At 43.1% G+C, this 13,741-nt stretch overlaps 1 protein-coding gene across 3 annotated transcripts in view; it reads left to right on the plus strand.

The window, feature by feature from the left end:
• The window catches only part of LOC133400010 (atos homolog protein B), a 38,627-nt gene that overhangs the window by 17,714 nt on the left and 7,172 nt on the right, over positions 1-13,741 (plus strand). For all 3 annotated transcript variants that reach the window (XM_061672128.1, XM_061672131.1, XM_061672129.1), the window contains 3 exons: positions 6,705-6,882; positions 7,798-7,884; positions 10,594-11,916. In XM_061672128.1, the coding sequence (XP_061528112.1) occupies positions 10,753-11,916 (1,164 nt within the window). In that variant the 5' untranslated portion in view covers positions 6,705-6,882; positions 7,798-7,884; positions 10,594-10,752. The remainder of the gene's footprint in view (positions 1-6,704; positions 6,883-7,797; positions 7,885-10,593; positions 11,917-13,741) is intronic.

The following is a 13,741-nucleotide window of genomic DNA, read 5'->3' on the forward strand; positions in this document are numbered from 1 at the left end:
GCTTTGGTGGTCGCTAAGGCAAAAACCAGGGCATGGGAGGAGTTCAGTGAGGCCATAGAGAACGACTTCCGGGCGGCTTCGAGGAAATTCTCGTCCACCATCCGGCGTCTCAGGAGGGGGAAGCAGTGCACCATCAACACTGTGTATAGTGGGTTTGTGGCGCTGCTGACCTCGACTCGGGACGTGAATCGGTGGGGAGAATACTTCGAAGACCTCTTCAATTCCACCGACACGCCTTCCCTTGAGGAAGCGGAGTCTGGGTACTCTGAGGTGGGCTCGCCTATCTCTTTGGTTGAGGTCACCGAGGTGGTTAAAAAGCTCCTCTGTGGCAAGGATGAGATACACCCAGAGTTCCTAAAGGCTCTGGATGTTGTGGGGCTGTCCTGGTTGACACACATCTGCAACAACGCGTGGACATCGGGGACAGTGCCTCTGGATTGGCAGACTGGGGTGGTGGTCCCCCTTTTTAAGAAGTGGTTAGCACATCTGCCTCACAGTTCTGGGGATCGGGGTTCAAATCCGGCCCCTCCTGTGTGGAGTTTGCATGTTCTCCGGGCACTGCGGTTTCCTCCCACATCCCCAAAACATGCGTGGTAGGTTGATTGAAGAATCTAAATTCCCCGTAGGTGTGAATGTGTGTGTGCGCGAATAGTTCTTTGTTTTACTATGTGCCCTGCGATTGGCTGGCGACCGGTTCAGGGTGTACCCCGCCTCCCGCCCGAAGATAGCTGGGATAGGCTCCAGCAGCCTGCGACTCTAGTGAGGATAAGTGGTGAAGAAAATAGAAAAAAATGGAACTGTAGAGTTCTCCATTGATTGTTTCAAAACTGACTGGTTAATTTCCCTTTTGATAGTTAGAAAAAACTCGATTCCTTATTCTATGTCCGGTCCAGTTGTCTTATTCACTTCTGTTTCTGTGTCAAATGTTTAAATTTTTTTTCACCCATAATTCACTCCCTTTTAACCACCCCTACTGTGCTTCCCCTTCCTCTTTGAATGCCAAAAAAACAAAGTAAGGCAGGACCCGTGTGACTTAATGTATTTACAATGTAACAACATATTCCATTGCTGATTGGTCTGCCATATATAGTTTATTGGTTTGTGTTCTGTACATTAGATTTACTTACTAGGGTGTACCGGTAATATTTAAATTCCATGTAGCTCAGCGGTGTGCATTACATTTTCTGGAAGCAAGATTATGTTCCTTTTTTTTTTAAAACTCATTCTATTCTCAATTTTAGTAGTAAACCACCTGCTGAGCAACCCTTTTTTTTCCTCCTCTGCTGGCAGACTGATCTGTTGGGTAGCCTCTGCCAAGTTTCTTCTTTATCCAGTTCAAAATAAGGTCAGAAATCAAGTGGGACCTAGCACTGGGCCTTTGGGTGCTCCAATGAGCTCTGACACAGACAACGACTATAAATACTCATGGCCAACTCTTGGTTCTCTATCGCTCGTCTCACCCATCCCCCAGCCTTCTGTCCAACCCTTTTCGGGCCTTCGCCTCAGGGGACCCGACCTGCCCTGACAGGGTTAGGAGATATGTTTTGTCTTTTCATTTGTTAACTGGATCTACTGTGAAGTAATTATTTGGTGCTTCCTGCCCTATGTGTATCCGTTAAATCATCGATTACCTTTGTTTACTGCATTTGTTGATGGATGAGGCCTTAACTTCAGATGCATCAGATGATTGCATGCTTGGGTTTTTGTATGTGACTGAGTGTTCTACCTCAATTTCCCAAAGGAAGGCACTTTAATGCTGCCATATGTCATGTGAGTAATTGCAGGTGACAAAAAATTCACCCCTTGCATTGTCTCTAGGTGACTCATATATTGTGTGTGTGTGTGTGGTACCTGCTACTATCTCCTGTTTGCCAGATAATGCATCCTTTGATAAATACACATACACCTTTTGATAGCAAAGTAGGTCTATTAACTTACGTACTCATTAGGCCCCGAGCAGGTAGATCTGCGAGGTCCCTATTGTTTTTGTAGAAATTAATCATATTATTAATATGGCCTGAGCAGGTAGACCTGCGAGGTTCCTAATGTTTTTGTAGAAATTATTGTTGTTATTATTTAAGTCATGACAAACAAATCCATTTTTGAGGCACTAAATGTGCAAGAAAAGTCACGAAATTTGGCACGCACATCGGGCCTGGTGAAAAATTTGATAATTTTATGTTTTAGGGCGTGATTACCTCAAAATGGCTCGACAGCACCAACCACCTAGAACGATGCCGAAAGTACATCAAAGGCGAACTCTGTGATCCGTACGACCTACGGCTCTGAAAATTGGTACGCATATAGAGGGGACCCAGACGCACAAAAAAGTCATCGCGGCCGATATCGTAACGCCAACAGGAAGTGACCTATGACCTTTTGAAGGAAAAAACGTGCGACATTTTTGCATTTTTTTCAGGGTTTATACTTTTGTGAACTACTCCTACAGCTTTCATCCGATTCACTTCAAACTTGCTGTGTATTATCCCAAGACATGCAACATTAAAAGTTATCAAAAGCTTTTTAATCTGACAAACTATATGACGAGGGCGGGCCTTCAATCTTTTCATTCCACATTTCGCCACAAAACCGAAAACGCTTAAACTTCATCAAAGTCTCATTTGTTCTACGTTTCACCTAGAGCTACAAAAATCGGCTCTCACCTGTATAGACCCTAGACGTACAGAAACCTCAGAGACACGCATTCCCTAAACCCAACAGGAAGTGACCCGCGACTTCGTAAAAGAGCTATTCGTGGTACGTCACACCTACACCTACCAAACTTGACAGGTATGTGTATTACCCCGCGTTCTACAAAATTGTAATTTAAAAACTGACCTAAACTCAACAGAAACTGACCTAGGACCTTTTAAAGATACACTTTTGGAAAATGTACAGGTGTCACACTTTTGCGAACTTGTCCAACATATTTCATCCGATTGACTTCAGACTTGGTCAGTACCATCTCAACACCTGGGACATTAAAACTTCAACTGTAGCTTTTCTGAGGTCGCCGAAAACAGAACATGGTGACAGTTCATCAGACCTATTTCCGCTACTTTGCACCTACACCTACGAAAATTCATACACACGTGTAGCACCCCCACACGAACAAAATTGTAATTACAACCCATGTCCTAAACTCAACAGAAAATGATCTACGGCCTTGTAAATGTAACATTTGCAGTAGTTACAAGTCCGACCATCATTACTGACAATACATACAGTAGTGCAGTAGGCTCAAGAGCTCATTACCTTCTTTCAACACCCGCATTTAGTCAATATAACCTTTGAAAAGGCTTTGCATTTGTCCAACAGCAGTGGTGTTTTACCTATGGCCTGTGGGACATTTGGGGGCCATCCCCCATTATTGTGTGACCTGCATTATCTACACGGCTTTGCGGTTCAGACAGCAGTTGTGGTCAACCTATGGCCCAGGGGTCATTTGCAGCCGGTCCTCCCATTTTGTGCGGCCGGACCTTTTCGCAACATTTGCATGAGTCATACTTTTGCATTTGCCTGGGGGACATTTGGGGGCCATCCCCCATTATTGTGTAACCTTCATTATCTCAATGTAACCTTTGAGAAGGCTTTGTATATACTTGTCCAACAGCAGTGGTGTCCTACCTATGGCCTGGGGGCCAACCCCCATTATTGTGTGGCCCACATTTACTCAATATGGGCCATAACTTTGCATATGTCCTAAAGCGTGGTGTCCAACCTACTGCCCGGGGGCAATTTGCGGCCCTTCATCGTGCCAATACCCCAACCTGCGAGGACCTCAAACTGCAAGTACCCCAACGGGGCTGGGGTGCGAGGGCCCGATTATATATGCGCGCAGCTCTAGTTGTTCCTATATTTCGTCTTTCTGCCATCTTTCCACCAAGCAATCTAGATATGTTTTCCCCAAATGGATTGGATCTGTAAACTTATGGAGTGTAAGCAGGATGGTTGGTCAACACTTAGCGGAAGCACAGCGTGTAACTATCCCATGAAAGAAGATGAGGATCTCAACATGATGCAGTGCCTTGTGCAGGCAATATCTGTATATAAGTAGTGTTGTCACGGTAAAACATTTTTAAGATGATATATTTTTCCCAAAACTATCACGAAAAAACAATGTGTTTTTTTTGTATTCCTCTGAAATCATGAAAAATAAGGCCCGCTCTCGAGCTACAAGACTGTGGTTGGTCCATTGAAGACAAGCCCTTCACCTGTCAATCAAATATAGTATATTATATACTGTATAACTGTAGTCAGCGGGGGTTATGCCACAAATTTCGGTTTTAAGGACTGATCCCGCCCCAACTCTTACGGTCTGTTGATACCTACGCCAAATGACTGTATTCTTTAAAAGTCACTCAAGGCACCCGGAAATGTCGCTGAATGAGATGAGTCGTATCATTAAAGCATACTCATCCACGTCAATACCTGAGTTTAATATGAACCGATCGTCTAAAGCTATTAATGTTAGCTCACTAGAGCTCACTCACTCTTGGGTCAAAACTACAAGAGACGACACAATCATTAACATTTTACTTACGTCTTAAAGCAACGCAAACTACATCAACCTTGTCTTGTTTTTTCCTCCTTTTGTAGTGATTTCAAGTAGCAAGCCATTTTTTGTGAGGCCGCCCACTTGATTAGGGACAGCTAGGTAGATGGCAGCCAGCCAGGCTTGTCGTCGCCATGTTTTTGCACACTAAACATTCTGAACTCTGAACACATTTAAAAAGAGGTTTTTGTGCTTTGTTTGTGGAAGGGTAACAAATACTGAGGAATAATAAATTATAAATAATAATAACAAAAGCTCATAATTTGAGGGAAGCCAGCAACCCCACAAGAGCCATTGTTTTATTTAACTCTCCCTGAGAGCGTAGAAATCGTATGTGCCCATCCTATGTCCCATTGCAATTATATATACACACATCAACCATGAATAAAAAATATCACACAGAAACAAAAATTGCCGTCAGTTTTATTTAATTACCAGTATGTCGACACAAAATTTAGCGTTTTGTCCCCATTCCATTCATAAAATTGCATGGAAACAATTCTGTCAACATTTCAAAGCTACACAAGCAAATTGAAGGGTAGCATTGCGACCAACACCCCAACAAAAGTGTGCTAAAAAATCAGATAGTTTGGTTTGTCAGATAGATATTTTGGGACCCTTTTCCAATGGAAGAGTCTGTAAAAATTCCCCCAAAATTCAGCAGTTGTTTCAATAGCACAACCAGTTAAATAATCTGTAATTCAGTATCACTCAAAAGTCTCACATTGTCCTATTCGGTACCATAGAAAAATGTGTCCAAACTTTTCAATGGAACTATAAATCGATCATGCAGACACGCATAATTATATGCCAAAAGATATTTTTGATGATTCTTCCCATCTCCCACCAATAAGATTTGCCAAAGAGAGATGGAATCATCGGGAATAGCAGGCCGGCGTCATTGGTGTATAAAATGATGCAGTAGAGACTTTGGCAATAAGACAATCCCTATGTTGACAATTTTGGCTACCATACATTAGTGACAACAACTATTTACTCAAGTTTGCAAACATTTTCTTGGAGCAGCATCTATACCATCTCTATCAAAAACCCAACCCCACCTTATTTTTCAGGCCCAGTCCGAAACTCACCATTGCCCCCGAGCACCCCCCCCCAACACCAACACCTCTGCTACTCCCTCTGCTTTCTTCTTCCTCTTTGTGGTCAAGTACAAAGGAACAGTTATCCATGGACTACTTGTTGCCACGACAACATTTCACTGTGACATTCCCCTCAGTATACTCCCAAGTTCTGGTCCAAGTGGTTCAGGCATGCCTCACCAAGCTTCATCCCAGTTCGTTCCTGTTAAGCAGGATAAAATTTCTCATTATATGCTCTTCTATTTTTGATCCTCTATGTTTGGAATATTTAATACTTACGATGCTGTAGAATGTATGCTAAAGATGAGAGGTTTTGTTTGTTTGCCTGCATATTTTATGTATATTTTGCATCTGTACTTATCTGATGGGAGAATCTCTGCATGAATGTTCTGTTTCCATGTCAGTAATGTATTGAGGAGAATAATGTTGATTTCCCATAGCTAATGTCATGTTGGTCTTCCAGCAAATTAGTCGAAACTAAGTCACGGCGGGCGGCACGGTGACCGACTGGTTAGAGCGTCCGCCTCACAGTTCTGAGGACCGGGGTTCGATCCCCGGCCCCGCCTGTGTGGAGTTTGCATGTTCTCCCCGTGCCTGCGTGTTTTTTCTCCGAGCACTCCGGTTTCCTCCCGCATCCCAAAAACATGCATGCTAGGTTAATTGAAGACTCTAAATTGCCTGTAGGTGTCAATGTGAGTGCGAATGGTTGTTTGTTTGTATGTGCCCTACGATTGGCTGGCAACCAGTTCAGGGTGTACCCCGCCTCCTGCCCGATCAAAGCTGGGATAGGCTCCAGCACGCTCGTGACCCTAGTGAGGAGAAGGGGCTCAGAAAATGGATGGATGGATGAGTCACGACGCCCCTGCTGGTTGCAACCAAGTAGTGCACTAATTTTTGCCCTAATTGATTCTAATACATGATCAATTAATAAATTCTTATCCCAAATCTGCACCAAAAGTGTAGTTTTAATGCCCGTCAGTGGACATCATCAGGTCAAAATGAGAACTGCCTCCTATTGAATTTGTATTGTATTGTTTCTGTCTCTTCAGGGATTCTGGGTGTTATGACCCTGTCATGATGTCACAGTCATTCTGCAAACCACGGCCAGCTGACAAAGGCGGCCGTGTGTGGCTATCGGCCAATCACAGATGGAGTCCCACTAGAGTAACCTCTGGTTCAGGAGGACCTTCACTCAGGAGCCAGCTGCAACATTGACATACCACTTTGGTAGGTTGTACAATTCAAGATGATTAATGAAAAATCTGAAATATAATATGTAATTTATAAAAGGTCATTATTTAAAGCCAATTTTATGGCATGCCATTTAATTCTTCTGGTCTAGGATTTCTAAATATTGTGCCCACCACTTCCACTTCCTGTTGACAGATTTTGAAACTTTGATCAGAATCATCTTTATTTGCCAAGTATGTCCAAAACACACAAGGAATTTGTCTCCGGTAGTTGGAGCCGCTCTAGTACAACAGACAGTCAATTTACAGAACACTTTGGAGACATAAAGACATTGACAAAAAACAATTGTGCAAAAAGATGCAGAGTCCTCTAGCACTTAGAGCAGTTCGAATGACTAATATTGCAATAGTCCGGTGCAATGACCATTGTGCAAAGGGCGCCGAGACTTCAAGGAGTGTATGCGGTTTAAAGTGACGAGTAGTGCGATAATCTGGGACAATGTTGGTTGTGCAAATGTTGTAGATACTCCTCAATCAGTGTGCAAATGGAGCAGATGCTACTCTGGCATGAGTGGCCAGTATATGCAAATAGTGCAGCATGGCGAGACAACTACAGTGAGTGCACGAGTAATACATAATTGGCCCCACAGAAATGTGACAACGAACTCAAGTCAAAAAATTGCCAGCTTGTTGTAATGGAATTATAGGTTAGCTGTTTAAGAAGTTGATTGCAAGAGGGAAGAAACTGTTGGAATGTCTACTAGTTCTAGTTTGCATTGATTGGTATCGCCTACCTGAGGGAAGGAGTTGGAAGAGCTGGTGACCGGGGTGCAGAGGGTCAGAGAGGATTTTGCACGCCCTTGTCTTGGTTCTGGCAGCGTGCAAGTCCTCAAGGGTGGGTAGGGGGGTACCGACAATCCTTTCAGCAGTTTTGATTGTCTTTCCTTGGCAGATGCTTTTATAGACCCTTTTTTCCCGGACACATCTTCCAGATGCAGTGTGTGTGTGTGGGCCGAAATACAGAAGGACAGGCACAGAGGTGAGTTGCATGTGTTATTCTTTTCCACTTTGAGACCTATTCCATTAGATGAGCTAACTTTGAATCCCATCACCCACAGCTAAGCCCGAAATGATTCGCACTGGCACATTTTAAGTTAAAGTGCGTTTTTCTTGAACGTGTATCTTTTGTCTGGAAATGACACAAAGTGGAAATTGATGTTGCTGAAGAAGTTGAGATGTATATGAAAAGTAGCTGCCATATGCAAGTTTTTACATTATGAAGACAAGGCTCCTCGTAACATCTAGAGTCCCAACAAGGGGGCCGTGGCCATTTGCTAAAATCACTTTTTTTTTTTCCCCCTCATTAATGTACACACAGTACCCCATATTGACAGAAAAAAAACAGAATTGTGGAAATTTTTCCAGATGTATTAAAAAAGAAAACTGAAATATCACACAGCCATCAGTATTCAGACCCTTTGCTCAGTATTTAGTAGAAGCACCCTTTTGAGCTAATACAGCCATTAGTCTTTTTGGGAATGATGCAACATGTTTTTCACACCTGGATTTGGGGGTCCTCTGCCATTCCTCCTTGCAGATCCTCTCCAGTTCTGTCAGGTTGGATGGTGAACCTTGGTGGACAGCCATTTTCAGGTCTCTCCAGAGATACTCAATTGGGTTTAAGTCAGGGCTCTGGCTGTGCCATTCAAGTTGTTCTGAAGCCACTCCTTCGTTATTTTAGCTGTGTGCTTAGGGTCATTGTCTTGTTGGAAGGTAAACCTTCGGCCCAGTCTGAGGTCCTGAGCACTCTGGAGAAGGTTTTCGTCCAGGATATCCCTGTACTTTGCTGCATTCATCTTTCCTTCAATTGCAACCAGTCGTCCTGTCCCTGCTGCTGAAAAACACCGCCACAGTATGAAGCTGCCACCACCATGCTTTACTGTTGGGACTGTATTGGACAGGTGGTGAGCAGTGCCTGGTTTTCTCCACACATACCACTTAGAATTAAGGCCAAAAAGTTCTATCTTAGTCTCATCAGACAAGAGAATCTTATTTCTCACCATCTTGGAGTCCTTCAGGTGTATTTATCAATCTGCCATAAAGCCCCGACTGGTGGAGGGCTTAAGTGATGGTTGACTTTCTAGAACTTTCTCCCATCTCCCGACTGCATCTCTGGAGCTCAGCCACAGTGATCTTTGGGTTCTTCTTTACCTCTCTCACCAAGGCTCTTCCCCGATTGCTCAGTTTGGCCGGAGGGCCAGTTCTAGGAAGGGTTCTGGTCATTCTAAACGTCTTCCATTTAAGGATTATGGAGGCCAATGCTCTTAGGGACCTTAAGTGCAGCAGAAATCTTTTTGTACCCATGGCCAGATCTGTGCCTTACCACAATTCTGTCTCTGAGCTCTTCAGGTAGTTCCTTTGACCTCATGATTCTCATTTGCTCTGACATGCACCGTGAGCTGTAAGGTCTTATATAGACAGGTGTGTGGCTTTCCTAATCAAGTTCAATCAGTATAATCAAACACAGCTGGACTCCAATGAAGGTGTAGAACCATGTCAAGAATGATCACAAGAAATGGACAGCACCCGAGTTAAATATATGAGTGTCACAGAAAAGGGTCTGAATACTTATTATGGCTGTGTGATATTTCAGTTTTTCTTTTTTAATAAATCTGCAAAAATTTCAACAATTAAGTTTTTTTTCTGTCAATGTGGGGTGCTGTGTGTACATTAATGAGGAAAAAAAAGAATGATTTTAGCAAATGGCTGCAATATAACCGAGTGAAAATTTTAAGGGGGTCTGAATACTTTCCGTACCCACTGTATGACAGGCAGAACAATTAAATGCTCTTCTACTAGATGACTGAAGGTATGATAAACGTGTATCCACCTGTTGCCATTCAATAAACAGAATGAGTCATGGCTTCCTGCGAGTATGTCAGCTTTGTGATTAAGTAAACAGGCCCAGAATTCACACTAAATCAATTTGTGTGTAAAGTGAGAACATAATATTTTTCAGTATTCATAATTTTTGTGACATTTTTGTTTGGTTGTGTGTTGTTGTAACCACTGTTGTAGACTAGAGCATTCTTTTTGTAAAAATACAAGAAAAAGTGGAAAGCAGTGACGATTGTTGTTTAAAGTGACACATGATAGTCACATTCTTGTGTAATTTTAACCCAAAAGATAACAGATTATATAAATAATAATTGGCCTTAATTGTAAAGGGCACAAGGTGTCAGCCCGCTGCATACAGTATTTATTATTTTTTTTCAATTTATTTTTGTGGCTCGCTAACGCAAATAATGTCTTAGTTTCATAATTCACGCTAGAATTTACACCAAAATTGCAAATTGTCTTTACTTTTAAAAAAACTGGGATATTGCAAGGATATTTTTATTACCAAACAGTAGTTAACAATTTTCTTTAACTTCTGATTTGAAAACTAGTTATCAATGTGTTGCATATATGATAATATGCTGAGGCGAATATACATTTACTGTGGTTTAACAGTCGTCATGGCTCTCTGAGGGAACCCATAACGTGGCCTATGGCAATTACATTTGGTATAGGGCATTTACAGAATGTTTCTTTTTAACGCTTTAACACAATATTAAAATACATTTGCACATAAAATTTCAGTCAAATGTTAACCCCACTCAAAGGTCTTTTCATTGGAATCTTTGTAATGCTTAGCTTTTGTTAAAGATCTTCCAAATAGTAATGCACATGCTTTTGTTCCGGTCAGGGGCTGTGCAACTCATCTTGCTGATTCACGCTGGATGACAGTCTCACAACAGGAACTGTAGGACTTCACAATCCCGTGGAACATCCTTTTCTGGCCCTGTGGCGCTTGTGAGGACCCTGTCGCATACGCATTAGCCAGTACGATCATCTTCCACACAACATGCGGCACATTCATGTGGAGTTATCTCACAAAAAAGCTCCACTCGAGCTTCCAGCCCAGGAGGGAGACCTGCCTCCTCCTACGGCCCCTGCACAGGGCCCTGACTCGGGGGTTAGACCGGGGGGTGCCAGGCACTTTGACCAAGAGGATTTGCGACATCAAAAGGTCTATCAGCTCTCCATTTTCTCCCAGTTAGGTGGATTTTCTACTTCCACAGAGTCCCACAATGATGCCCAACCGAGGCCTGTTCGGCTGGGCGTGAAAAGGGGGCTAGAGGAGCCCCAGTTGACTCACAAGCGCCCCCATGTGACGGACTGCTCTGACATAGACGTGTTAGAGGGAGGAGTGCTGTGTGGGCCAGCTCCAATGCCAGCAGTGTTAATGGGCTTAGTAAAGAGCTCTGGTGGTTGTGGGTCTCTCTATTCTTGCACACAAATGGAGCACAGAGACTCTGAGTGCGGGATGTTGCCCAGATCTCCTCCACTTTCCCCAAACCACAACCCCTCCCGTCGTCCAACACAGCACAATCACGACAGGCCCATCCCCGATGTTTTCTCCCCACTCTCGCCAAAATCCCCCCCAATGTGTGATCCTCACGGGCACCTCTGCGATCAGAGCTATTCTCTGGGAAGTTCATCCAGACCTGAGCCACCAAACGGTGGGCGCACACCCACCTATTCTATAGGAAGCCCTGGAAATGAGAGCTGTATCAATGGCACAGCCGGAGGTCAGCCGAGCCCTCATTTGTATGACATGCCCACATACGAGCCCCCGAGTCCCGCCAGTCCCACAAGCCCCCCGGGGCCCTTCTCCCCCCCACACCACACAGAACTCCAAGAACCAGGAGAGGCCACAGAATGGGATGCCGGGCTGGAATCCTCGCCGCCTGAGCGAAGTGCTACCCAAACTGCTTCCTCCTCTCATGGCCTAGCTTCGTGGGAGAAGACCCCCAGCAGTAATGGCCACCGTTCGTCATCAGCGGGCCCCTGGCCGGCGAAGAAGAGGTTGCTGTCCCCGAGCGAAACCGCCGAGTCGTGCTCAGAAGACGAGGGACCTTCTACCTCCAAGAGGAGCAGGCTTTCGTTGCTGGCTCCGGGGCTGGGATCGTGTCGTAGCACTGATGCTAAAGCTGCCCCTTACTGGAACCACCTTCTCCCTTCTAAGGTCAGCTTACACTCCTACACACACGTACACACAAAACACACCTTCAACATAAATCCACACATCACACATCCCTTTTGTGGCTATTTTCATCATCATACAACTATTGATTTTCCAGAAAGACTGTATTGGTTCCTCTTTTTGACATTTTCATTCCCATTGGATTCACAGTCCATGCTGCAGAGATTTTTATACTCTCTTACATTAAAAGTTTGTGTGTTAAGAAACAGCGCTTAAAATCTAAGCATGGAAAAAAACTGGTTGATTTAATGACGTTATGGCATTTTTTTCTCATAGGTTCCATTTCTTCTCATATGAGGGGACTTTTTTTTATCGAGCTGACCGTATTACATGACTGTTAGTTCTCAGGTGTTAAGTTCAAGGCCCGGAGGTCAGATCTATCCCGGCTCATTTTATGTGGCCCATGAGGGAAACTAGTTTTCATGTTTCTTGTTAAATTGATTTGTTCCTTTCATTTTGACAGAGAATCTGTACTAACTTTACAAATCTTTTTTTTTTTTTTTTTTTTTTTTTTTTTTTAACTCAACATAAATTCAACACTGGTTTCCATGGCTTTTGATTTCAAATGCAGTTTGTTGTTGAAAATATAATAATAAAATGCAGGGCCAGTTGTGTACAGTTGTGCTTCCACCTCAGAAAATACTTACAGGTACCATCATAAAGTTCATAATAAGTTTTAAAACAAACAGTTCTAAAATATTCAATGCAAATGTATTTAACTAAAAGTTAAACACAACTAAAATGTACTTTATAAATGTACTGTACTGGATATGCCACTGTAACATTTGTTTGTAACATGTATACTTAAGTTAAATACAACCGAACCATACTTAATAAATGTACTGCACTGGATTAAAAAATGTTAAGACACTGCAACAGTATGCAGTTTGAATATTTAATTTAGTGAGTCCGTGTACCACTGGTGATACTGGTACCACACTAGAATCAGTGGTGTGCAGTATATTTAATATGATACATTTATATGATTTTCAGTCATAACAGCTCTTTGAGGGAAACCCTAACTATGATGTGGGCAGTGACGAAAATGAATTTGACACCCCAGGTTTTGCTGAACTACACAGTATCCTAAAGAAATGTCCAATTCTAGTTCCATTAGTCTGTTGCAGTCAAAAATGATGAAATGTATTTGAAAAATATGCAAAATTTTAATAGATGACCACATGTCCACTTGTGATATTGGTGATGTTGAGCTATTGTTGTTTGGTTGGTTCATTCCAAACTACTATAGGTTTGGGTGAATATATTTGAGTGCAAATGTAACAGCTCTGCTCCAGTGCCCAGTTCCAAATGAACCTGTAGTAGAAATAAGATTTTTGTTGTATGGGCAGAACACATATGTACGCAGATTGCAAGAAGCACAAACATGGGAGGGGGGGGGAAGAGCATTGAACAATAGTTGAAGATTACCGTGCCTGGAACAACGCGAGTATCTCCAGAATGAAGCCCAGTGACGTGTTTGGCCTCCATTGTTCCAGCTCGAGTGGGCTCATAACATTCACAGAAATACACACAATGGCACATGCACATGCATCCTCTCGTACAACAGTTCTGGAAGTGAATATGTGAACACAAGGAAGACCAGAAAGAGCTTTGAATGTAGGTTGTGGCTGGTGGTGTGATGTGACTATAATAGAGTTCACAGGTCAATAAGTGAAGTGGTGCGAGGCTGTTGGGACCACATGTGATCTCACTGCGATTGAGTAGGAAAAAAAGATCAAAGGCTGCCTACGGATGAATGAGTACAAAGGGAGCAAGGTTAAAAGTGATGACATCATAGTCATCGCAG

This window comes from Phycodurus eques, chromosome 3 (genome assembly GCF_024500275.1).
Source record: "Phycodurus eques isolate BA_2022a chromosome 3, UOR_Pequ_1.1, whole genome shotgun sequence".
NCBI classification, from domain to species: Eukaryota; Metazoa; Chordata; class Actinopteri; order Syngnathiformes; family Syngnathidae; genus Phycodurus; species Phycodurus eques.